The sequence below is a fragment of the Bemisia tabaci genome, chromosome 7 (assembly GCF_918797505.1).
Source record: "Bemisia tabaci chromosome 7, PGI_BMITA_v3".
Taxonomy (NCBI): Eukaryota; Metazoa; Arthropoda; class Insecta; order Hemiptera; family Aleyrodidae; genus Bemisia; species Bemisia tabaci.
In genome coordinates this window covers 27,408,408-27,435,008 of record NC_092799.1, presented here as the reverse complement: position 1 = coordinate 27,435,008, position 26,601 = coordinate 27,408,408, and the positions used below count along the sequence as shown (strand labels likewise).

The following is a 26,601-nucleotide window of genomic DNA, read 5'->3' as shown; positions in this document are numbered from 1 at the left end:
ATCGTCTTACCATAGACGCAAAGATCACTGATACTCATTTAGCAAGTTGTCATAAAACTTTAACAGAGACTGTTATGTATCTTACAATGAACAATCAAATACCAGTATCGTTTTATTACATCTACGCTACACCACAAGTCGCACAGGGCCAAGTTAGAGGCGTTCCATCGTCAATTCGCGGACTTTATAACCCGGATGCCTTTCGCGGTTATTTCTCGAAGGAAAAAAGCTGTCCTAAATTTTTACCATATCTTCCCCTTGTCATAGGTGGACGTTACTTCGTACAAACTTTCTCGGAAAACTCGATAGCAACGTTGATTTATTTCGATCAATCGAATATTGGTAATGAAGAAGTGCATATGAAAACATCGCAAAACGAAATACTTAAATTCAAAAAGGGAGATTGCAGAGCCGTCATGTTTGAAGAGCACGTTAATTACATTCTAAACGGTGGTGACGAAGCGTCGGATTACGTGAATACCAGATCGGGGCGGGGTTTGGTTTATAATTTTCCAATTTATCCGGCGAACGTAATGTCGATCCATATGTGCCAAGGAAGAACCATTAACAATGACATCGACTTGATGTTAGAAAATTGTTCGTACGAGCAGCTTTACGTTGCTTTCTCTCGAGTTACGCAACGGTCGAAATTCTCCCGGGTTCGCATATACGATACTTTAACGTACCTGTTTTCTACGATTATCAACTTCAAAAAACTAGCCCTAGAACCGCTTTCAAATCTGGATGTAACCGACATCGTCCACGTTTTTAACAATCACTACACGATGTACGATCTAGGCAATTGTAAACCGGATTTAATTCAAAGCGTACAAGTGGCAGTCACAATGTTTCTGTGTTCACGTGACGTTGGCATGCGGTGTTTTTTGCGTGAAAAATTGATTGGATTCAGTAAATACTTACAAAGAAAAACCTTAACTGCACCTGAAGGAAAGGGGAAAAAAGAGAAAGCATCCGGCAGCTCTACGTTGGAATATCTTCTAAAGAATAAGTCGATTTTTTATCCTTTGGCGTTAATGAACCCGCCGGACGTGTTCGTATGGGTTCGTGAATATTTAATTAGAAACACCGCGTTGAAAAATATCCTATCAATCTCTCCGTATCGTGGTCGAATCAGAATGTTCTACACCGACGATGTCGATCGCGGCCGAGCAACGTTAGAGAGTATCAATAACACATCGTTTGCGTACGCAAACGGAGAGACGACCGTCGATTATTTGCGGCGAATCTATTCAGACAAAAATCATTCGACTCCGAATATTCAGATCATCGATGCAAATGATGAGAGATTTAATGTAAATGAGGAGAGCGAGAAAGTCACATTTTTGGATTATTCTTGCTTAAGAATTAGAACCGTTATAAAATTAGACGAGAAGGACTCCGATCGAGCTGAACCTTTACTACTAACAAGATTTTCATTCCGCGTGATCGAGGCAAACTCGAGTGTCAACGAAAGTTGGTTGTTGAAAGAATTACGCGAATTTGTCAATGACTCGCTTTCTAACGAGAGAGAACGGAACTCGCAGCAGATCGAGGAAGATAATTCATTTCATACAGCAAACCGGGATGTACCTCAAAAAAGGAAGATTGAAACCTATGACGATATTCTCGAGGAAGTGTTACCTATTAAATGTGTCAAGAATTCGAGAAGGTAAAAACTTCCACATCACACGAATTCTTCTGGCTTCAAAGCCTTATAGGCATGGTACTAACAAATGAATACCTACCACGACAACTCGGTGCCATAGTTTTTTTCCTACACAGCTATTAAGCAGACATGGAAATATTAGTAAATGCTTGACAAAAAAGGAAAATTCAGGAATATATAAAACCTCGAACCGAAAAAAAAAATTTGCAAAAATGAAGCACATAATGCTGACACACTCTTCATAAATGCGGTAAAATAAATCAATTAAAAAAGAAAGTAGACACGGATCTGGGAAGGGTTTTTACACCGGGAAGAACGCTTTTTTTAATTACCAGGAACAAAGAAGCATGCATGGAAGATTATTCGATAATAAACAAGAACGATAACGATTAGGAGAGGGGCCATGAAGAACTTATGCGAAAGTAACTGCAACAACCAAAAGTCGATATAATGCCCAAGGGCGCGGTACCAGCACTGTTTCAATTTTGTCGCAACATAATTAATTATAATTCTGAATTGCCTTGGAACAACAGAGAATATATCAACCGTATACCTATAACTAAGATTGCACGTAGTACCTAGATTTAAGGAACAGTAATTTAAGTGTATTTACAGACTCAATCCTTCATTGTAACATAATTTAAAATGTAAAAGGAATAATGAAAAAAAAAACCTCACGAGTTATGTAATTTTAAAAGAAATTTCTGACAAAATGAAAAGTTGAAAAGCAGAATTATTTGACGAAATAAATTAATTATTACCACTTGTCCGATTTCAAATCGGAAATCAAATTGAAACGACCAAAAACAAAAAAAGTATTTATAATCAGATGTTAATGGATGGCGGCTGTTCGCGTAGCGAATTATCGAAGTGCCAGCTCACAAGAATCGAATGTATCGACACATGAACGATAAACTTTTGATGTATATGCATTTTTTTAAATATAACATTTTTAATATGAGCGCAAAATCGATTCTTCGAGATCAATTTTTAAATAATTGGTCATCGTGCGGTACGTCATACATTGATAAAGTGATTTTATCTTCGTAGGCTACTATCGAATAAGATGATTCGAACGTTTCTTCAATATTCTCTGTATCACGCTTGATGTGAGCTTCGTTCTCTTCCCACCACCACATCTGTCCCTTTTCTTTGTTATAGTAAACTCTTAAAAGCATGATACCCATAGGTATCCTTTTAGCGTTTTGCACGTATATACGTTCCCTTTTATACTTTGGTTTCTTTCGTGAAATGTCTGTGCCACGTAATAATGTACCTGCGTGCTTAAAATGGAACAAATCTCGATCAAATTTGCAAACAAAATAACATTCTTTGTCATGCGCGTAAACGATACAAACGGTGCGGTATTCAGCTACAATTTCTGGATCAATCAAAATACCATGTATGTTTGATAAAGGTTTACCGATGACGCTCACTTTATCTGCACTGAGTGTAGGAGACACGAATTCATTACTAAAAAAGTCGTAATAATGTATAGGTCTAAATTTAAATATGAGAGGCTTTTCGTCGTAGGAGGAATCACAACGGCGATACATGATACCAGTGATCGGGTGGAACGGGTCTAAGCTAGATCGGTGATCTCTCTCTAACATTTCAAGGTGTGCTTGATCTTGAGAGTATGAACTACACTGAATCAACCGACCACCAATACGTTCGATGAAATCAACTCGTTTTTCAAAAGGTGTGTCATAAAGAACGCCATCTTCAAACCGAAACACATCGACAACTTTCAACACAAAATCAGGCTTTTCGATTTTAGTGTGTCGGCGAGTTCTAGGCTTAGCGCCTTTAGACCATTTGGGTCTTGGATTGTAACGCCATGAACGAAGTGCTCCTGTCCTGTCTAATGGTAACACTACAGCCTCGAATGTGGCGTGAGACTCAAACCTCTCACCGTGTAAAAAACCAGGAATGGGCTCGCCATATCTATTATAACATCTGGTTTCAGTTCTGGTAGAATTGATCACAACTCTTATGCCACTGTAATAAGGTTCTGCCATATATTTTCGTAAATTATTTGCGTCGATCGGTTGAGTTAATATTACATTGTTAGGCCTGAGCGTGCAGCGGAATGAGTTCGGATCGACGTTTCTGCAATATCTTGAGTGTGATTTGTTCAGAGAACTCATAGATTCATAGAACTTCAAGAATTTCCGAGTAATACTTGGTTCTTCCTCTAATCGAGCTACTCGATTCCTGTCACGATGCATCTCGTCCGGCAGCAGATGATTAACGATATTGGCTAGAAAGCGGCCGTAATCATTAGTCGACAAATTATGCGCCGCTATTCGTTCGTTCAAATTTAGAGAATTGAAAATTCCTCTCGTTGCTGTTACCGATGTATCGTTTGATTCTTCCGTCTGACTTGCACTAACGTACAGTTCATCTGTGATCATTCGGAGTAGTCCTATAATTGTTAATTTCCCGTTCTGATCGTGCGTGTCGGTTGCACTTGCCATCCGTATTTTACCTAACTCATTCAAATCAGGTAGGTTATCAGTTGTTTTCATTACTCGCGTAAGTTTGATGGTAACGCTCTGTGCGAAATTGTATCGAGGTGTAATGACTGCTCGTGACTCTCCGGTGCGCTCCTGTTTAAAAGGCAGTTCGATTGGATCAAAAGCGTTTAGCTTGTTTGTTTTACCGACATTTTCCAATAAGTAAATAAGAGCTGCCGTATGAATCGGGTGCAAAGTTCTCACAATCTCCCAAGTTAAAACTCGAGACGGTTCGTAAGCGTTGAAAATAAGAAGTATATCTTCAATTGTTAAATAAGACATATGTGGATTGGGTCTTGTTGCTTAATCAACTTTTATTCGGATCATCCAGGAATAAAACCGCAAAGAAAAGAAACACATCGACAACTTTCAACACGAAATTAGACGTTTCGATTTTGGTGCGTCTACGAATTTTAGGTTAAGCACTTTTAGACCATTTGGGTCTTATGTCTCGAATGTGGCGTTAAACTCAAACCTCTCAACCTGTAAGAAACTGGCAATGGGCTCGCCATATCTATTGTAACATGTGGTTTCTGTTCTAATAGAATTGATCTAAGGGTGCTGGAGAACTTGGTGGCCTTCAGAAGGGCTGTTTTAGAGAGAGAAGAGCTGGAGCAGGTCTGAGCGGTACTGGAACAAGCTGGAGCGCTGGGCAGAGCCGGGAGGTGTGGCGGCGAGATAGTATTGACGTACGGCGAAGCTCTGAGCCGGAAGTCGGCCACTATATAGCGCCGTGCGCTAGGAGCGGGAGCCAATGGGAAGCCAGAACGGTGAGCGCGGCAGTGCGAGCCTCTGATTGGCCGAAGAGAATGGCGGGAAAGCTCGGTGAGCTTATGTTGCCACATATCATAACCCTTATGCCACCGTAATAAGGTTCTGTCATGTAATTACGTATATTATCTGTGTCGACTGGTAAAGTTAATACTACATTTCTACATTGGAATGAGTTTGGATCGGCGTTTCTGCAATATCTTGTGCGTGATTCGTTCAAAGAACTCAAAAATTCATATAACTTTAAGAAGATCCGAGTAATACTTGATTCTTCTTCTAATCGGGCTACTCGATTCCTGTCGCGATGCATCTTGTCCAGCAGCAGATGATCATGGAGATTTGCCAGAAAGCGACCGTAATCATTTGTCGACAAATTATGCGCCGCTCTTCGTTCGTTGATTCAGAAAGCTGCATCATGCCACGGCAGATAGTTCCTAGGAATAAGGAACCTAAAACTACATTATATGAGAGTTTTACCGAGAGAACAGGACTTATATGTATCCCAGATAAGATTGTAAACATAACCTCACTTTCGTGACATGCTTTGATGCATCGGAAATAATTAAATCATCTGATGTGATTTGTAAGTTACTAGGGATGTTTTTATCAACTAGAGAGTATAAAGAGTCAATTATCGCAAGAAAATTTGATGAATACGGCCTCCAACAGTCTGATAATTCCTTTTGAAAATTTGCCTCTCGACCCCTTATGGGGAAATCCATGTATTTGTAAAATAAACAAACGTGGGGTATAAGTTGTGACGTCACAAAATGGCATCGTTCTCCCGTCATTTGTAGTTTTAAATTTTCCCGCCAAAATTTTTTGAACTTTTGGGTGCTTTTTGGGGTGTTTGGGGGGTCCAAAAATTCTGGGAAAAATTCATGAAGCTCAGAATGATGCACTTTATTAGAAAATGAAGTAAAAAAATAGGTGCAACAGACCCATTGTTAATTTCCCGTTCTGATCGTGAGTGTCGGTTGCCCTTGCCATCCGTATTTTACCAAAGTTCATTAAAACAGGTAGGTTATCAGTTGTTTTCATTACTCGCGTAAGTTTGATGGTAACGCTCCGTGCGAAATTTTATTGGAGTGTAATGACTGTTCGATACTTTCCAATGGACTTCTGTTCAAAAGCCGGTTCGATTAGATCAAAAGCGTTTCACTTGTTTGTTTTACTGACATTTTCCGATGAGTATATAAGAGCTGCCGTATGAATCGGATGCAAACTTCTCACAATCACCCAAGTTAAAACTCGAGACGGTTTGTAAGCGTTGAAAATAAGAAGTATTTCTTCAATTGATAAATAAGACATATATACGGTTGGGTCTTGTTGCTCAATTAACTTTTATTCGGTTCATTCAGGGATAAAAACCCAAAGAAGAACTATGTTTTATCTTTCGTATATGCTGTGTTCGTATAATCATAGAATTCACCCCATATTATGCCATGATTGTATTTGCTACGATAAATATCGGACAAGAGATGCTTTTGAGGAAACAATACGAAACGGGAAATCGTACATGGCTTGTTTGATGTACGAATCGACGAAGCTCGATAGTGGCGCCGAAAGGTTTGAAAAACAATATAGTTTGGTCCACAACAGCGTTCCAATTATGCTCGGAACTTACATAGATACAATGATCCGTGGAGAAGAGGAAGTAAGAAAGAGCAGAGCTCTCTGGGGAGTGATCATACTCAACGGTGCGCCTAAAATTTTTTTGTCTGTATCGACTCTTGATGCTTTATCGCTGCACGTACGGGAAATGAGCGGGAAGCAAGGGAAGAAATCTCAAAAGACTATCGAATGGTTCACATACGTTGATGGTAAAGGTCTAGCCACCAAATATGTTGAAGGTCGCTTATCTTGGACTTATGACTGCGAATCAAGAACGAGCACCGATTTGACGGATGATTGCGAATGGGCAGAACTCCTGCACAAAGCGAATCCACGGTACGGGGAGCCTAAGTTCGAAACCATCCCTTATGATAATTATGTGCGGATGTTCGATGTTATATTGTCGTGCCCCTATGATATAAACGATCTCAAGAATCGTCAACTTATTAGCGGAGTGGCTACCATGAGAAAGTACATCGATTCTTACATAGGTCGTCGGAAAAAACAATCAACATCGGCCTGTCAGAAGCTATCCGAGGCATTTGAATCCGGGAATATGTATTCGGTTTTAAGTAAAAAGAATGCCTACGAAACTGCTGAATGGTGTAAATCTTACCAACAAAATTATGATAGTACATTGCATGACGGCCGAAGCAACAAAGTTGAACACCTTTTGCCAAACACGAATCGTGCGTCCAACGAAACTCTCCGAAATTCAAAAGCTTTTTCTTTCCCCCTGGATGCGATGTATTTTTATTGCCCGCTAAACACGAAAGACTTGAAGGCGGCAGGTGAGCAAAACACACTTGCTGATTTTACCATGATGACCGAAGAAACGGACGTGCAAGAAACGTTACTATATCTAAAGAGTATTTCAACCACCGAGAAAGAAAGTAACATTTTGATACTCAACGGATTCATCATTAATTGTTTTAAGAATTGGTCCCTACATGATTTGATTAAATTAAAAAAAAAACTCCCGCACGTCACGACAAAATATTACTGTTCTTACGTTCTGATATCTACCAAAGCTTCTATTCTCATCAAATATAACGAAGAATACGATGTGTATTTTTCTCCGGCAGAGACGACAGTATACAAAATCCAATATAAAGAGGATGCAATGTTCTCCACGATGGTTAAAACGTTGGCTCCGATCGGGCTGCGGCGGACTCCTTCCGCTAAGTCAACAGTAGCGGTTAATAACCTTAAAGGGAGTGTCGCTAATCTGACCTCGGATACTTTACATCTTTCCCTCATGCAAATGATTCAAGGTACAACTTGTTTCATCAAGTCTTGCAACGGGAACCAAACTTCTTTGCTAGACGCGGCGTTAATATCGCACGGTAATGGGACGTCGAATTTTCTTTCCGAGTACAAGAAAGTGCTTGCGTTTTATGATTGTGAAGTCACACCGGAAAGTCCACATCCCACTATAGCCCCAATCGAGTTGGAGACCACGGAAGTCGTGAAAGTGATGAACTCACTTCAGTTCATGTATAACTTGAACAATTTAATGATAATGAATTTGCTCAATTCGTCCGCGAATGTACTTACAACAGGAATTCGGAAGAAAAAAAACTCTCTTAACCGTGAACGATCACTGACGAGTAAGGATAAAGTATTCAGATACGCCCAGATGATCCTTGGCGTAGCCAATTACCATTCGTCGGACGTGTGGAATTTACGATGTTGGGCAGCTTTTGCGAATCTTCATGGTGCCGGTGTGGAAGATGGAATAATTCTAGATAGGAAAATGGTCGAAGAAGCTCCTCCTATTTATTATAACGCGTGCATTACTATTGATTTTAGATTCAAAACAAATAAAGATACTTTGGGGGCTGTTTTCATCTCTGTTGACGAACTTAAGTCCGGTCTTGAGACATTAAATACGTTAAGCGAAGAAACATTTATTGGCTGTTTAATCACCGAAACAGAAGTGTACGTGAAAAATAGTCGTCATTGCGAAGTCGTCAATGGAAGGATCGGCAATCATTTTTATTATTTGATGCATTTTTTGATGAAGCGCGATAAGACATACGGTCATTTAAACGTGCGTTGTATTCGTCGAGAAAAAGTGATAACTATCGTCATCTCCGGACTTCGAGAAACGCGGATTGGTGTTGGGAGTAAACTTGCTAATTCTTTCGGTCAAAAAAACATTTGCTCCTTGGTAGAAGATCTTTCAGGTTATTCCGGAATAACTAGAGATGGTCGTAAAGTCCATGCGCAGGTACTTTATAGTCTGGAGTCTGTATTAGGACGATTTTCCAGTGGACAAATCGCGTATATGCTCACGTCGCCAGATGTCGCAATCGGATCGAACGGATTCTTCATAGCACCCATTGACCTAGTGGTTCACGCATTGAATCCATACACAAATATTAAGATTTTTAATGTCAAAGTAGACACGATGACGAACGTCAACGGTTTCGATTCTCAGGCTCTCTGTACCGTGAGCCATGCTCTCCGTAAGGAAAAGTTGATCGCGAAGGTTTTACAACTAATAAAAATGCACGGGTATGAAGCGCGTTTTGTCCCGGTTGAGGTGTGAATCTGACATAAGCAAACTGGTAATATAAGGGAAATTGATCAGTCAGCAATTACTCTCGCCTCGAATAGCACGTATCTACTCCGTCGCGCATACAGTTACGGTCGTCCTCCTTGCATTGCTCCAGACTAAAGTCACACAACACAGCGAAGGATAGACAGGAAGTCTTGGTACTGTTCTCTTCTAAATTGGGAAGCTTGAAAGAAATTCATATATCTGCACCTTAGAATTAAACACTCTCTCGAAGAATGTAGAGGAGCTTCAAACTGTCCATGATAGTCAGGGATTCATTGATGTCTATCTTCTGATTTCGTAACAGTCCTCTGTACATCAACATCTGGTTGCTGTAATAGATCCAAACGAGTAGTGCGAGTACCAAGACGCATAGCGTTGATATTATTATCGTGAAAAAAAGCATCCAAAACCAATTGGAATTTACAAACCCCTTATTGCAAACCATTGTTTATGTGTACTTCTAACGACGTCAAATTTACAATGGCGCGATTTCAAAACGATATAAAAGAAGCGAAGAAAGATCTATCAAGCCTTGGAGTGCTTAGCATCGGAGAAGATAAGAAAAATCATCTCAGCAGAGAAAAACTTTTTCTCATTGGATACGATTTAGTATTAAACAAAAAAACTGATGAAATCGTCTTCATTCGGAATCAAGACGGTCAGTTTTTAATGGATCAAATCTATTGGATGGAATCACACGTGAACGAAGAAGCGTTTTTAAATTACAAACTACTGAAATTGAAAACATTTGGTTTTAGTCATTAAACTAATTGCTGATTCTTACAATTGACTTATTTCTTTTCATATACATAGGAAAACAGATAAAGGAGTAAAATGATAACAGAGAGGCATACTAAGATCAATTTGATCACCACTGACAGATTTTTTTGAAAAATTATGATGAAGTCAGAAACGAGTGATAACAAAAGCAGTGCAGCCGGATAAAGGTACGATCGATTCTTACAACTTTTCGTTCTCGAGTGAAACGAATTAGTCATTTGGTGTAGGACGCTATTCTTTCGTTCATATTCTCCATTTTGATCAACGTCTTTCTCCACCGGAAAAGTCGCCGAAAACTGTAAAGCTTTATCTACGATTAGTCTCGGCAAATTATCTTCATTCTTCAAAATTGGGGTCCCTTCGATAATACTTTCTTCGCTTCGCACGATTTGTTTACGTTCTGTTCCAGTAACATCATGCACCTTCGCCATTGATTTAGAAGAAAGATTTGAACTTTTCCGGTCGATTTTTAGGTTTTTTGTTTCGCCGTGCAGCGTCTCAATTATGATCGATTAATTCTTCTTTCGATTTCTCCTCCTAATTTTCCCGTTTCGGATCAAGAAAATGAGACACTATTGAGATTGAAATTCTAATGACTCAATGTTTACTGTAGGCTCTTCTCCTTCCTTTGCATTAAAATTTCGTTACAGACTTTGGTATCGTTTTGTTCAAAAGACAACCGTATTGGCAATTGAGTTACTACCATTTCCTATATTTATAAACATCTAAATGCTGATAACTTCTTTTTCAACATGGAGCACTAGATTATTTTTTAAATGAAACCGAGGACAAGCTTTCTCACGATGGTTTCCACAAAATAATCATAGTTACTGTTTACTCACTACCGTAGTATCTAAAAAAGGGAATGAGCACCGCATTTTTTCACTGTTGTAGTAATTTTTTCGTTGTGAATCAGGAGCAGTGTAAATGATGCAATAACGACTGAATGACTACGCGACAATCATACGGCGACTCACCGTCAACTGGGCACTATCATCGAGACAAATAAGAAGTTCAAAGTATCCGGTTGATCGATCTAAATTGTATCTCTACGGAATGTAGAAGTGATTAAAATGTCTTCGGTAGCTTTAGTTATCGGCATATTATTTTTGTCAATTGCTCTAGTGATAATTTGTGTTTTTATCGTTGAAAATCGGACTCACAGGTTAGAAGAAAATGAGGTTTCGATCCCTGAATTTTCGATCGATGTGAACTATGATCCGTATCCGAGGAGAGTCAATTTTGAAAATCAACATGATTGCAATGCTTTAACATTACGAGTATGCCTTGTGGATGATGTTCAGACGCTAATCGGTTGTAGAGAATTAACAGTAATTTGTCGAAATTTTGATCGCGATTTACAGTATGTGGAAAATGGTCACACAGTTTGGATTCCAAAAAACAAGCATCCCAAGGAGGGTTATGCTTTGGCCATTACCGCTGAGGTACGAGCTTGTAATCCGTTTCATGGTGACTGGGCACTAGTATCGAATGGCGTAGAGAGTGACGAGTACACGCTTATTTGTGTTTGTAAAAATGATGGATACATCGGAAACGATAACGTGTTGGGTAGTTGTGAAACCGTTCGAGTTTGTAATGGAAAAATTAAAGAAATCAATGTACCGTTTGACGCGATTGAATGTGACTGTGAACAGACAGAAGTCTGTGATCGGTACGACGATGCTTGGTCGACGCCTTATTGTAGACAGATGCTTGTTATTGAAGCAAACGAGCATTTCTCGGATTGGACGGATCATATCAAATTTGCCAACGACCGTCTTTTAGACGTTCGGAAATTTAATCCGACTGTACGGGATAATCTGAACGTTAAATTACTCTTGGATCCATGCAGGAGTTCCATCATTAATCCAAAACAATCCATTTCAGATGCTTTCTATGATACGTATCATAAATCTTGTGTTTTCGTTGAAAATGGTTTACCACTCCGAGTAGGATTTTTCCCTAGTGAGCCACAATCTGAGCCCGACTCGGATGTGTATTTCACATCGATTCCGTTGGATGCTGCTTTGCCGACGTCTTCGATCGAATATGTGCGAATCATAGATAAAGTATTAGGCAAAAGATCTATAGTTAATCTTCGCGCCACTTTGAATGTGGATTTAAAAGACGGCAAACCAAGTCGCACTGGAAGTACCGCGAATTTTATGCTTTCCGAAAAAGTTAGCGTGGGGTTGTATGCTCAACTTCGATTCAAGATCAAAGAGGAGATGTTAAACGGTACCTGTGTAGCTCATTTAACCACGTTCAAATGTTGGATGCAAGACAGATACGCTGGCACGATTGGAGGTATACCGACGGCGTTTATGGAATGTCCTCCAGCTATTTTTCTGTGGGACACAGAACAATGGGAGTTTGCGGAGCAACTGACTTCTGCTGGTATCATACCGAACCCACTGGGTGTTACTCTTGATACTAAAGTCTTAAACCGTTTTGGAAAACACGCAAAATATTATGGAATACGTTTATGCTCCGCAAAAAACATGGATCCGAACTGCCACAACGGAGCTTTATTCTTGTCTGATCCGAATGATTGGGATCAACATTTTCGATTATTAGACGATTAACATTCTGACGCATAGGACGCTAGGTATCCTGAGGACAACACAAATGAACTTTCAGCGGCAGACTGGCAACATCTTGAGACCGCACCACGTCCGTAACGAAGGAGTTCATCATGTTAGTTAGGTTAAAAGTCCTATTATGGTGCACGATATCATGCCCAGGTAGTCAATGTGGTACGAACATGTGCATAATTTATCGTAGAAGAAGTTCCTCCAGTAAAATTCGGGTTGGTTATATACTGGAAAAATAAAAATAAGAACTTCCGCGGAGGGTCGATTGCCGAGGAGATGTTGAGTTGTCAGTTGGCCGATACCCTTTGGAAAATAGGCAAATATAACGTTCGAATATCGCATAGCATATGAAAACGTTGTAAGAGTGACTTTTATGTTTATCTTCAGGCCCTACGTCGGTATGCGAATATAAAAAATAAAGAACTTTGAATGCTCGAAAATGTGAAGTCACCAGAAAAAATTAAAATGTTGACTCAACAGGTAAAAAATATGAAATGTTTAACATCGAAAGTTCTCCATGACGTTCGTCAAACCAACTAGCGGAAGGTATAACAGCCTGTATGAATGTTTCTGGAATGCTTTCAGAGTCGTTACGTACTATGGTCGGTTGCAGATGGGCATTCAGAGCAGGAATTTCTCCAGAGCCTAAAAGTCCGCTATTGTTTTCCCTTATTCGATTGCTTATAGATTCGGTCTCGAATGACGGTTGTTTTTTAAGGTTCGGGCTCCCACGAAACGGCTCTGCTTTACTACGGTCAGGCAACAAACATGTCCCATCTTTACCGAGCAACAAACATGGACGATTTCTCAATAAGGTATCAGAATCCTTCAGTGGATCGTTATCGGGACGAACTTTAACATTTGCTAGCTCAGGTGATATGTTCGATTTTAATCCGATCCCCTTCTTGAGTGATCCACGTTCCTCTTCGTCCGCAGAAGAAGCATTTGGGACAGAATTTACATTATTAGTCGATATATTAATTAATTGTTGCGGAACGACTGGTGGGATTTCGACAGGGGCCGCTTTCGATGGTGAATTGTGAGCGTGTAATTCGTAGTAAACAAGCATATCATTGCAAAAATGACCACTTGAATGTGCAGTTACTCCGTTCAGTATTACACCTCTATCAAAGTACCACCATTCTCCACTTGAAATTAAGTCAAAAGTTGCAAAATTCTTCGGCGGTGCGTTTGTATAATCGATCGTGTCAAACGAAACTACCCAGGGTGTCGAAGTGATGGTAGCACGGCTACATATTTTTGGTTTAATTATATCGTACATTATTATAGCGTCAGTATCCGCATGGATGAGTGTTGTCTCGGAGCGAGCTATAATTAAAGTGTCCCTGTTTCCGAACATAGTGAAATGATTTCTATACCGCCTACGTCGATTCGGGAGAACGAAGGCTCTCTGGTTTATCAGAGACGTAAATTTCGGAAGAAATTTCAATGTATAAACAAGGAACATCGCGCTTTTATAATTATCGCTTACCGATACGTTGACGTTTTTATTGAATCTACGTGTAATCATACCGTATTCAGCATTTACATTCAACTCATATATATCGGTTTCCTTCAACATTGGCAATAAGGCACTCATATTTGCTAGATTACAATTCTTAGCTTCTAGAATAGAATTCGCACATCTACAACTATGTTTTCTGGGATTCTAGGATTAGAGATAATTATATTTCTATTCGTCCTCATCATGATATTCTGGGCATTTCACCGACCTCCAATTCTGAGAAAGTTAATTTACAAGTATTTAATGCGTTCACCGGTGCACTATTATAACCTCTCGTCCGAGGGTCACGAGTACAGCGATAAAATTGGGCATTACACGATTTATCGATCCGAAAAAAAAATAAATACAGACCTTCTAGTTTGGTTCAGTGCTAACGGTATATTTTATTCAGATCGACGAGCATCGTACGGCATTTTAAATGAATTAAAGAGGAAGACTGATTTTGTTGATATCCTAGTTTTCGACTATCCAGTCACTTTTGCGAAAAGTGTTCATAGCACCCTTTTGCATATAGATAATTTGATCAACAAAGTCGTTGCCACGTACAACTATAAATCACTGTACGCATGTGGTGTAGCCATCGGAGCACTCTTAATGGGTGCAATAATTGCGAAAAGTTGCGACAAAAATATTGCAAAAAACCTGAGCGTTCCGTTCAGGGATTCTGTTCAATTCCGAGGAATGGTGGGAGTGTGTGGTCTTTATAGACCGAATTTTAAAAGCCGCTTAATGAGATGGTTGTTCAAATCATATATGATGCGGGGCACTGCAAGTCCAAAACTATACTCTTGTTACGACTTGCCGGGAATACCCAAGTTAATCATCGGTAGTACGAATGATCCACTCCGTCGACAAACTTATAATTTTATCAATCGGAACGAGTGTGAACACCTTTTGTTCTCTGATCCTAAATTGCCGAATGGTTTTTATTCCATTATAAATATCCCAGAAACGATGCAAATCATCAACACGATCAGAAAATTTCTCTACAATTGTAGACTGAATCAAGACCGAACTCGATCATCAACATAACGTACATAAGTCAGAATAATAACTTCCCAAATGAAAGAAAAACTGGATCGTCTTAAGAGGGACGGGAGCAACTCGCAGCGTATTATATGCACCGCATCGTAATATGGAACATTTACTGGTGGAAGAATTGAAGCGGTGAAATAATCAGAGTTATCAAAGAAAATGATGAAACACATTTAACATCTAAACTCGTAGATATTTTTCACGCCGGATAGAATCTTCACGTACAAACATTCAAGCAGAAGATCGAGTCGGCCGATATGAGTGTCCGGGACGAAAAAAATGTAGAGAAAATCAAGTTTCTAAATTTTCAGCAGAGACTCGGCTTCCTCGCCGTTTCGTTCACAGTTCTCGCAAAAGTCAATCCGGTCAAACAATGGTTCATTTAGTGTATTGGATCGACTAAAGCTTCTAAATAAGTTTTAAGGTTGAATAAATTTTATTTTTGATCTTAAGGATCAAGAGTAACTTCAAAACGCTAATTGCAGAGATCCGTATCTCGTAATCTAATCAATATTTATTAGGTTATTTACAAGTTGAAACTATGGGAGACAGGCCATAGCTCGAAGGCCTGTAAATACATTCTGAAAAGAAACCTATATGATTAATTTACATTTTTTGAATAATTTCACCCCTTTAGAATTATGTTCCCTTTGTAGAGTTACATACTATTTACATATTATGATGCAGTTGATACATGATACGGTTTCTTGAGAAGTTTCCTGATGTTTCTTGTTCGTCTTGATTGAATTATGATTTCCTGGTAACCTCGGAATCACCTATTGGTATATCATCGAGGGGGAAGGGGTTGGTAACTAAAGTTATCTGTTGTTCTTCATTCAGTGCTGCTTGTTTGCTTATTAGAATGTTTTTAATGTATTTGTAGACCTCTGTCCAGTTTTTCCTAGAATCTAGCATTATCTTCATTATGTTGTCTGGTGTTATTTTTTCATTCAGTGTTCTTTCTAATGCTTCTTTTTGTTGTTTGTTCTGTTTGCATGGAAAGAAAGTATGTTCTGGTGAGTCATTCTTTGGGTCTTTTTCGATGTCTTTACAAAGCATCTCGTAATCTAATGTCAGTTTCCAACCCTACAATGTTTCATCAGGCCGTGTGAGGTCAAACTAAAGCTTCTGATAAAGAATTGTAAGCATGAAACCCTTTTTTAAGTTTTTAAATGATAAAAATCCGCCAACAATAGGTTTAAAACACTAATTTCAAAAATGCGTATCTCCTGATAAAGTGTCATTTCTTAGTGCCGAAAACGCGAATCTCGGCATTTCGGGCGTATTTTCTAAGAGCGCCAAAAAACATTTTAAATGCTGATGTAGTTCAAAAAAACATCTAATTCTTCCTATCCTCCAGAATTTCTACCGTTCTACTGACAATAAGGAGATTTGTAGACAATTTTTTACTCTCCTGAAAAATCGTGTTTTCCGAGAGACGCACTTCTGCACTTTCACCATCGATATGTTCATTCACGTCGAAAAAACACGAAATTTGCACATCGAATCGTGAAACAACTTCTTTTTTCCCTCGGGTTCGGATATTCCTTTCATGAAACAGGGTGTATCGGTTGGGTCTAGAGTTCTGCGGAACACACACTGTGTTTCCTTCGTTCATTCGTCTTGTAGGGTACTGGTCGTGAAGTCTTATCAAAAGAAATCGCCTAATAAACCATTTCATATTTTTGGCCAAATCAAGTCAAAGTTAAGTTTCTTAAAAGCATGGAACAACCTTCAAATAGTAAAATAGTTGAAGTAAAAATGTGACGTCCGCGACAAAAAAGTGACGAAGTCCGATAACATTCGAAACAGGAACCAGTTTAAAAGTTTCAGTTTGGCAAAGGATAGGTAATGTTCATAATTATTACGGTAGCGGTTCCAGATCAGCTTTCAAACAATTTGGAATGTTTTATGTCGAACAGATTAGTTATTGGACTTTTCTTTGGGACAGACTTTATTTAAAAATGTAAATAGCAATCGACAATATTTAATCATTTCATATGAAAATTAGAGACAAGGATGAAAATATCTAACATGTTGCGAGATTAATCCATTTTATAACACTGTCGAAAGGAGTCAGATAATTTACATTTACCCGGAATTCATTTGTTGATTGTACTCATTTGAGAGCGGCAGTAATCAGACTCGCACACTAATAACTAAAATTGCTCTTGTCTAATTACGAGAGGCAATTTGCTGGTGGATACATCGTAGCCGCGTACTTAAAAAAAGTATGAATACGATCGTTAACATTTGGATGCATTCTTTTAAACGTAAATTCAGCCAAGTAACTGGGAAAGTCGGCTTTTTTCCGACCGTATCGTGGTATGCTTGATCTCAAGTCGCGCCACATCCTTTCAACAGTTTGCGTATGAGCCGTCGGATTCTCAGGATTCACAAAATTTTGTGAATGATTCACCGAGAGATGGTTGAATCCTCTTTTCTTCAAACACTTGTATGATCTCCACATATCGGTGACAATTGTTGTCCCTGGAACGATCCTTCTCTCAATAATCTTGAGTAGTTCGGTAACAGTCCTTTTCGGAATTGCTTCAACGAAAAAACGAGAGACAGTACCGGTAGTTTTGTCGTTCGACCGTTCTACGCCACCAAAAACCCACTGACCTTCAATAACACGACCGACGTTGTACTTTCGCTTTCCAATCTTAGTCTCATCGATTTCAACGATTTTTCCTGGACCTCCGATTTTATTGGTGAAATTATCTTGCCAGCGCATGGCTACCATCCTGTTGAACGATAACCATTTGACGATTGTTCTTCCAGATAATTCCAATTCTCGCATAAGCAAGGAATGTATAGGCGGACGCAGCGCCAACCAAATGACCGTCATGAAAAGTTCTTTAAGAATTGGAATCTTCATCTGGCTCAGAAAGGTACCAGCGAAACAAGATTGTTTAAATTGATTTTTCTTCAATAACCTCTTCCGTTTGGGTTTCTTTGTGCAAATTTCATTTGATCCATTATTTTCATCGTTATTATTCCCACGCTCGTCTTCAGAATGATTACGTTGACATCTGAAGACTCGTTTAGCCCAATTCAAAGTCAACGGAACACCACATTTTGGGCAAGCGATAGTATTGGCAATGATATCATGTGAGATGAGAAATTTTTTTAAAAGTTCTTCATCTTGTAACATACGTCCGAAACTGAGAAGGCTAAAATCGCACTTCAAGCATTTTTCCATGATTTCTGTTTTCACCTTTCGAGATATCGAAGAAGGGTCATCGAGTTGGATTATACTTTTGATCTTTATCGTGACGGTTCCTCTTAGAATGATCACTGAACATCACGATCGACTGTAATATAGAAACTTTGGAGGCTACCTAATATTTTCTTTAACAATTAGGGGCGTTACTCCCTCTCCCTTATTCCCCCCTCCCTCACCCTGTCTCTCTCTCTCACCCTTCCTCTCCCTCGCTCCTCCCCCATTGGGATCACAATATTGTTCAGAAAACGCAGCGCACTGTGCAGCACACGTCTGATTGGAAACCTCGTTTCAAAAGAGAAGATCGAAAGCAACGCTTATCGAGTAAACGCATGTTGCCAAAGTCGAAGAAGTAACTCGACTAATAATCGGTGAGTTGTTTAATCTTCTCCGACTCATTTTCTTTTGAGTCGAATAGGTCGGTTTTAGTATCCCAAGTATTTACGTTCTTTTTCGCAAATAAACTTGCGTTAGTTTCAAAGCTCGCAATGTAGGTATCGGAGACAAATCTGGCGAAGCGATCGTCGATTGGCACCAAGTCATACATACGAGAAAAAAAGCAAATGTTTTCAATCGATGCCGGGACGTTGACAACATGTGTATAATTCTCATTTCTCAACGATTCAAATAATCTGCGTACTTGTATTCCGCTCAGAGTTCTAACGCTTCCTGTTGAACCGTCACTTGCAAATTTTAAGGAACGATTGGACGGTGACGAAGAAAATGTCATAATTTTTATGGGTCGTTTACGGGAACCTGAAGAACAATTTTTCGGTGCGGCGGTGAACGTAGCGCTATGTTTAGTAAGTGAATAAAGAGGATTGGAAGGCAGTTTAGTTATTTCCTTCACTTCGTGATCGACAGAAGGTACAATTGGCATCGGATAGTATTCAGTGTTAAAAGGAAATTGATCATTTGTGTGGTAAGCTTCGATTCGCATTGTCCTTGAATGTTTCACGATGATATCAATCGAAAATTCCGATTTCCCCGACAATTCGGATCCGCCGATAATTCCCGCGTTTCCTGAAAAATGTATCGAGATAAGACCAACGGATGTGATAAAGTCAACTCCAATGTTGAATAATAAGGATAGAGACGGAATACCTCTATCATTAACTTATGACATTCAAGCGAATCGATCGAGATATGCATATACGCTAAGATTACCTAGTGAAGAGATTGAAGATGATCAATCTGAATCGGCTCGTTTGGCGAGAACCGTGAGTTCCAAATTGATAAACGGCTTTATTTTCACGAAAGAGACTCAATCGAAAGAAAAACTATCTTTTTCTGAACGGGACATCGTTTCGATTGCTCGGACTCTACTATTTCTTCAATCGTTTCAGGTTATGCCCGAAGAAAAGAGCATCGGCGAAATTATCTTTACCGGAAAAATAACGTACTCGAGGGAAGCAATCAATTCAATGCGCTTACAAAGTCCGAATATTACGTTATGCGAATTTATTCGGATGCTCGATTCACTCTTGGGAGCTCACTTTTCCAAGGTAGCCGCACGGGCTGTAACTTGCGTTTATTCGGAATACCAGTGCCTATGGCGGTATTTTCCATTCGGATGCGAGCTGCGTTTACCCAGCGCGGCTGATTTTGTTCGATTATACCGCTTTGTGAATATAGATAGTCCCAGTTTTTCTGACGCTGTTTCTTATATACTCGTTCAAACACCCAAGAACGGAACTTTGTACGACAACGAGTAGTGGAGATAGTGTATAATTTCAAAACTACTTACAACATGAGTTCAACGTTGGAATCTTATGACACGATTCTCGCAATGGTAATGCGTTATTGCAAACAAGGGCTTGAAACTTACTTTTCAAAACATCACATGGACATTCTTAAAGATATGGTCCGTGAAGTTTTGGGACAAAGATCCTTTCGTTATGTCGAAACGAACGTCGTTCTCGTAGAGCCGATCGTTACAAACAAAGGCATTATTTTCTTTTCAATTCCGATGATTGCACAGCTAATTAATCAACCTGTTAACATTGCAGCAAAAGTGTCGTTCGTTTCGAAATTTGATATTTTTGAGAGTATTACAGTGAAGCAACCTGGGAATGCGTATGACGTTCACAGTGACAACGGTCTTGGTGATCGATCGCTCATGCATAATCCATTTAATTCTACATTTGAGTTTAACGAACGGAAACGAAAAAGATTCTCTGACGAGATGATCCAATCTGAATACGCATCGGTGTATAACCCTTCCCGCGAGAAAACCGATGAATCGATCGAAAAATCGTGTGAGATCTTAAATTCTTCGGATGAAGAATACAGTAGTTCGAACACCAATGGTGAAAGTAGCGGTACTGACGACTCAGAAGATGAAAACGAAATGGAGGGTAGAAACTCGGAAAAAGAAGATGTCAAAGACTTCATTTATATCGATCGGACAAATAATGCCTTTAATGCATCAAATTCCTTTTCGTGTGACACTCCTTTGAATATGCATGGATCATATGCTCGAGATTCTTTAATTGTATCGGTCGTTCAAATATTACGTCTAACGCTTCTTGTATCGCATTGGTCTCAGCACTGTGCACGAAATATTCCTTTTAAAACCCACGAAGGTTTCGAAGAGCTGGAATTTTCCGAGAAGATCATTCGGAAAGCATTAAAAGGTCATAGAGCTGAACGGGTCACAGGAAGCTCGGTCCGTTGATCGTTTTGAATAATTCTTTTTCAAGTTTCTTTTTTGATGTCTTTTCGCTTCTGCCTTCTCTTCTTGCAACAATGGCGATTCATTTTGAACAAGCTCATCCCTAACCCGACGATAATCATCATAATGAAAGCTATTGATAGTAAAAAAAGTAATGAAATGTTCGTCAGAATTGTAATTCCTCGTTCGCCTAATTGTTGTTTAACGAAGTTTTTAAAAAGTTGATCACGGTCTGAACCTGCACTATGTTCATTGGACATTCCTTTCGGAAGCGTTTCGATTGCTAATATTGGCGTATTTTAATATAACTGAACGACTCAACCATGGCTCTTGTAAAACTCGAATATACGCGTTATATTCGCTGTTTAAATAGCCATCTTCGGCAAAAATAATACTCAACAAGGTGATGTAGAATATCAAAAAGGATAAGAAAAAACCCATTCGATAAATTCTTAAGTTTACACTTTATGCAGAAAGCCAATCAATCCTAATGACTTCCAATGCGTCAGTTATCAAGAATGAGGAACATCGTCAATTCGTCGAAAGCACTATTTTAATTGACGATAAAACAGAAAACTACAAATGCGGGTTACGACGTTTGGATGAACGAAAATTAAACGCACTTCTCGATTCGGTGCCAGAAAATGTTGCCAAAACATTAATAGCGAGAGTTCTACCTAAACCTGATGTAGAACGGTTGAGAAGCAACCGCCATGGAGGAGGTCATCGATTGCGTGAACAAACGAACGCCTTTGATGTTCAAAATCGATCCAAAATTAAGGTACACGTAAACATACCAAAAACTGTGACGAAAATAATTAATGACACTAAGTTGATGGACGAAGTTGATCCGCTGGCGAGAATGTACATATTTTTGGGCTACTGTCGATGGAAACGATACAGTTACCTTACAGTTAAACGCTACTTAAAAATCGCGCGCAGGCACGGTGCCTTCGGCCCTGATTTAGCCCAGGCTGGATCTCGGTTACCCGTTTCTCCAGATCCAACGGTTTTCACTGGTCGTTTGCATACCCGTGTAGTTAGTCGTGAGTCTTACGTGAAACTCTTTGAATTTTTAAAGAGTAATTTATCCCGTTTTTACGCGCCGATATTACTTCCTTTCTACACGGCTTTGAGGACGCGGGAAATTCTGCAGTTTGATTCGTGTACTTTACATCAATTACAGGGTCAACAGCAAACCGTTAATATCAAGCGCAAACAGACCTCTCCCAAAAAACATGAAGTGCTTTGGAAACCCACATATATTAAGGATTTTATCGTCCTTGTTCATCAATTGTTAGATCTCTACAAAGACGAGTACGAAGCTTACCGCGATAATGGCGTTTCAGTTCCACTTTTTCATGTCACACCGAAGACTCTTAATAACCGAATTCGGTGCGCGTATTCGATGGCTAATCCAGGACTAACGGCACCTCTTGGTTTCGGTATACATTCGTGTAGGAACATGATGGGTTCATTTATGGCCGAAGCAACGAAGAATTTACATAATGTACAGACATTCTTACAACATAGCTCACTGAAAACGACTTCTCAATATATCAAAACAAACTTTGCATTTTTACGTGAACAGTTCGATCGTATAACGGATCAGGCTTTTTCATCCATCATTTCGGAACTTAACAGTTGTGAAATGGCAACAAATGATGATGAAAAACGGAGAGGCCGTTAATTCTCCAAATCAAGCCGTCCACGAAAATAAGTACCATCCAGTTACTTTGTTGACTTTAAAAACAAGGAGATCCCAGTCGAATTTTTGCAAACAAATTACAAGTAATGGGAGGTAATGCATACCGGCAAAGGTCCACCGTTTGATTCTATGCGCGGACTGAAGTTTAACCCAATGAGACGCGCACTTAGACTGTAAGGGATGGTTTTTTTTATATTCTTGATTTGTGTATTTTTGCAAAGTTTTCAACTCAAGTATTTTTTAAATCCAATTTCGCGCCGAAGTGTGACTCGCAGGATTGGTGTATTCTTCAGCAGTCGAGCGACGATTAGGGTCGGTGTCGAGCCATTAGTAGCAGTTCGCAGTCTTACCATTGTCGTTCCAGCAGGTGCACGTGGTTCGAGTGTTTGGCAAAGCTTTTCCTGTGTGCGTCCAAGGTTCCAAAACGAACGTGGCAGTGCGGAGCCGGTATTTACCGATAAAAATATGGACAAAGTTCGCTTCTTATCCGGACTTAGATGAACCTCAATCCTACAGAGTATCCCTTGAAGGTGGTACAGCGGCTGGAAAATCGTGTATTATGGGTTATCATAGACTATTTAAACTTTCTCTGACAGTTAGTGCCCAAAACCGTTTATAATGCAAAAAAAAAAGTAACCCAGTCTCCAAGAGATTGCTTAACCCGCTTTTCCGCTAAAAGGGACACAGGCGAGCCGAGCTTTAGCCCCGAACGGATGCCAGGGCGACTTTTTCCGCCTGCAACAGGCCATACAAATGCCTTCCGACCGAGCGGGGGAAGCCTCCACCAGCGTTGTAAGCTGAGGCGCCTCGTATCCACAGACGTCTGCTTCCAGGTGTTCTTGCTTGCAACCCAGTCTCGAAGGGATTGCTTAACCCGTTTTTACGCTAAAAGAGACACAGTCGAGACGAGCTTTAGCCCGGAAACGATGCCAGGGCGACTTTTTCCGCCTGCAACAGGCCATACAAATGCCTTTCGACCGAGCGGAAAAAGCTTCCACCAGCGGGCCTCGTTTCCATAGACGTCTACTTCCCCGTGTTTTTGCTTGCAATCCAGTCTCCAAGAGATTGCTTAACCCGCTGTTTCGTTAAAAGAGACACAGTTGAGCCGAGCTTTAGCCCCCAAACAATGCCAGGGCGACTTTTTCCGCTTGCAACAGGTCCTACAAGTACCTTCCGACCGAGCGGGGGAATTTTCGTCTAGCGAGCCTCGTATCCATAGGCGTGAACTTCCCCTCGTTTTCGCTTGCAACCCAGTCTCCAAGAGATTGCTTAACCCGCTTTTTCGCTAAAAGGGACACAGCTGAGCCGAAATTTTACCCCCAATCGATGCCAGGGTGACTTTTTCAGCCTGCAACAGGCCATACAAATGGCTTCCGACCGAGCGGGGGAAGCTTCCACCAGCGGGCCTCGTTTCTACAGACGTCTGCTTCCCCGGGTTTTTGCTTGCAATCCAGTCTCAAAGAGATTGCTTAACCCGCTTTTTTGCTAAAAGGGACACAGCCGAGCCGAAATTTAGCCCCCAATCGATGCCAGGGTGACTCTTTCAGCCTGCAACAGGCCATACAAAGGCATTCCGACCGAGCGGGATAAGCTTCCACCAGCGGGCCTCGTATCCACAGACGTTTGCTTCCAGGTGTTTTCGCTTGAAACCCAGTCTCCAAGAGAAGGCTTAACCCGCTTTTTCGCTAAAAGGGACCTAGCTGAGCAGAAATTTAGCCGCCAATCGATGCCAGGGTGACTTTTTCAGCCTGCAACAGGCCATACAAATGCCTTCCGACCGAGCGGGGGAAGCTTCCACCAGCGGGCCTCGTTTCTACAGACGTCTGCTTCCCCGTGTTTTTGCTTGCAATCCAGTCTCCAAGAGATTGCTTAACCCGCTTTTTCGCTAAAACGGACACAGTTGAGCCGAGCGTTAGCCCCCAAACGATGCCAGGGCGACTTTTTCAGCCTGCAACAGGTCGTACAAATACCCTCCGACCGAGTGGGGGAAGCTTCCACCGGCGGGCCTCGTTTCTACAGACGTCTGCTTCCCCGGGTTTTTGCTTGCAATCCAGTCTCAAAGAGATTGCTTAACCCGCTTTTTCGCTAAAAGGGACACAGCCGAGCCGAAATTTAGCCCCCAATCGATGCCAGGGTGACTCTTTCAGCCTGCAACAGGCCATACAAAGGCCTTCCGACCGAGCGGGGGAAGCTTCCACCAGCGGGCCTCGTTTCTACAGACGTCTGCTTCCCCGTGTTTTTGCTTGCAACCCAGTCTCAGAGAGATTGCTTAACCCGCTTTTTCGCTAAAAGGGACACAGCCGAGCCGAAATTTAGCCCCCAATCGATGCCAGGGCGACTTTTTCAGCCTGCAACAGGTCGTACAAATACCCTCCGACCGAGCGGGAGAAGCTTCCACCAGCGGGCCTCGTTTCTACAGACGTGTGCTTCCAGGTGTTTTCGCTTGCAACCCAGCCTTGAAGGGATTGCTTAACCCCCTTTTTCGGTAAAAGGGACACAGGCGAGCCGAGTTTTAGCCCCGAAACGATGCCAGGGCGACTATTTCCGCCTGCAACAGGCCGTACAAGTACCTTCCGACCGAGCGGGGGAATTTTCCGTTAGCGGGCCTCGTATCCATAGACGTGAACTTCCCCTCGTTTTCGCTTGCAACCCAGTGTCCAAGAGATTGCTTAACCCGCTTTTTCGCTAAAAGGGACACAGCTGAGCCGAAATTTTACCCCCAATCGATGCCAGGGTGACTTTTTCAGCCTGCAACAGGCCATACAAATGGCTTCCGACCGAGCGGGGGAAGCTTCCACCAGCGGGCCTCGTTTCTACAGACGTCTGCTTCCCCGGGTTTTTGCTTGCAATCCAGTCTCAAAGAGATTGCTTAACCCGCTTTTTCGCTAAAAGGGACACAGCCGAGCCGAAATTTAGCCCCCAATCGATGCCAGGGTGACTCTTTCAGTCTGCAACAGGCCATACAAAGGCCTTCCGACTGAGCGGGATAAGCTTCCACCAGCGGGCCTCGTATCCACCGACGTTTGCTTCCAGGTGTTTTCGCTTGAAACCCAGTCTCCAAGAGAAGGCTTAACCCGCTTTTTCGCTAAAAGGGACACAGCTGAGCCGAAATTTAGCCTCCAATCGATGCCAGGGTGACTTTTTCAGCCTGCAACAGGCCATACAAATGCCTTCCGACCGAGCGGGGGAAGCTTCCACCAGCGGGCCTCGTTTCTACAGACGTCTGCTTCCCCGTGTTTTTGCTTGCAACCCAGTCTCAGAGAGATTGCTTAACCCGCTTTTTCGCTAAAAGGGACACAGCCGAGCCGAAATTTAGCCCCCAATCGATGCCAGGGTGACTCTTTCAGCCTGCAACAGGCCATACAAAGGCCTTCCGACCGAGCGGGAGAAGCTTCCACCAGCGGGCCTCGTTTCTACAGACGTGTGCTTCCAGGTGTTTTCGCTAACAACCCAGCCTTGAAGGGATTGCTTAACCCCCTTTTTCGGTAAAAGGGACACAGGCGAGCCGAGTTTTAGCCCCGAAACGATGCCAGGGCGACTATTTCCGCCTGCAACAGGCCGTACAAGTACCTTCCGACCGAGCGGGGGAATTTTCCGTTAGCGGGCCTCGTATCCATAGACATGAACTTCCCCTCGTTTTCGCTTGCAACCCAGTGTCCAAGAGATTGCTTAACCCGCTTTTTCGCTAAAAGGGACACAGCTGAGCCGAAATTTTACCCCCAATCGATGCCAGGGTGACTTTTTCAGCCTGCAACAGGCCATACAAATGGCTTCCGACCGAGCGGGGGAATTTTCGTCTAGCGAGCCTCGTATCCATAGGCGTGAACTTCCCCTCGTTTTCGCTTGCAACCCAGTCTCCAAGAGATTGCTTAACCCGCTTTTTCGCTAAAAGGGACACAGCTGAGCCGAAATTTAGCCCCCAA

At 41.2% G+C, this 26,601-nt stretch overlaps 3 protein-coding genes across 3 annotated transcripts; all 3 read left to right on the top strand.

The window, feature by feature from the left end:
- The first annotated feature begins 5,958 nt into the window (after window positions 1–5,958).
- On the top strand, window positions 5,959–10,963 carry LOC140225025 (uncharacterized). The gene has a single exon (XM_072302414.1). The coding sequence runs from the start codon at window positions 6,341–6,343 to the stop codon at window positions 9,122–9,124; it is 2,784 nt and encodes a 927-aa protein (XP_072158515.1). The 5' UTR covers window positions 5,959–6,340; the 3' UTR covers window positions 9,125–10,963.
- An 11-nt stretch (window positions 10,964–10,974) lies between these two features.
- LOC140225026 (uncharacterized) lies at window positions 10,975–12,721 on the top strand. Its single transcript, XM_072302415.1, has one exon. It carries the CDS (start codon window positions 10,990–10,992, stop codon window positions 12,499–12,501), a length of 1,512 nt encoding a protein of 503 aa, XP_072158516.1. The 5' UTR covers window positions 10,975–10,989; the 3' UTR covers window positions 12,502–12,721.
- Window positions 12,722–14,218: 1,497 nt separating this feature from the next.
- LOC140225077 (uncharacterized) lies at window positions 14,219–15,067 on the top strand. Its single transcript, XM_072302571.1, has one exon. It carries the CDS (start codon window positions 14,219–14,221, stop codon window positions 15,065–15,067), a length of 849 nt encoding a protein of 282 aa, XP_072158672.1.
- The last annotated feature ends 11,534 nt before the right edge of the window (window positions 15,068–26,601 follow it).

Excerpts from the sequence above, each read along its gene's own strand:
- LOC140225025 (XM_072302414.1), top strand. The coding sequence starts at position 6,341 with ATGTTTTATCTTTCGTATATGCTGTGTTCGTATAATCATAGAATTCAC.
- LOC140225026 (XM_072302415.1), top strand. The coding sequence starts at position 10,990 with ATGTCTTCGGTAGCTTTAGTTATCGGCATATTATTTTTGTCAATTGCT.
- LOC140225077 (XM_072302571.1), top strand. The coding sequence starts at position 14,219 with ATGATATTCTGGGCATTTCACCGACCTCCAATTCTGAGAAAGTTAATT.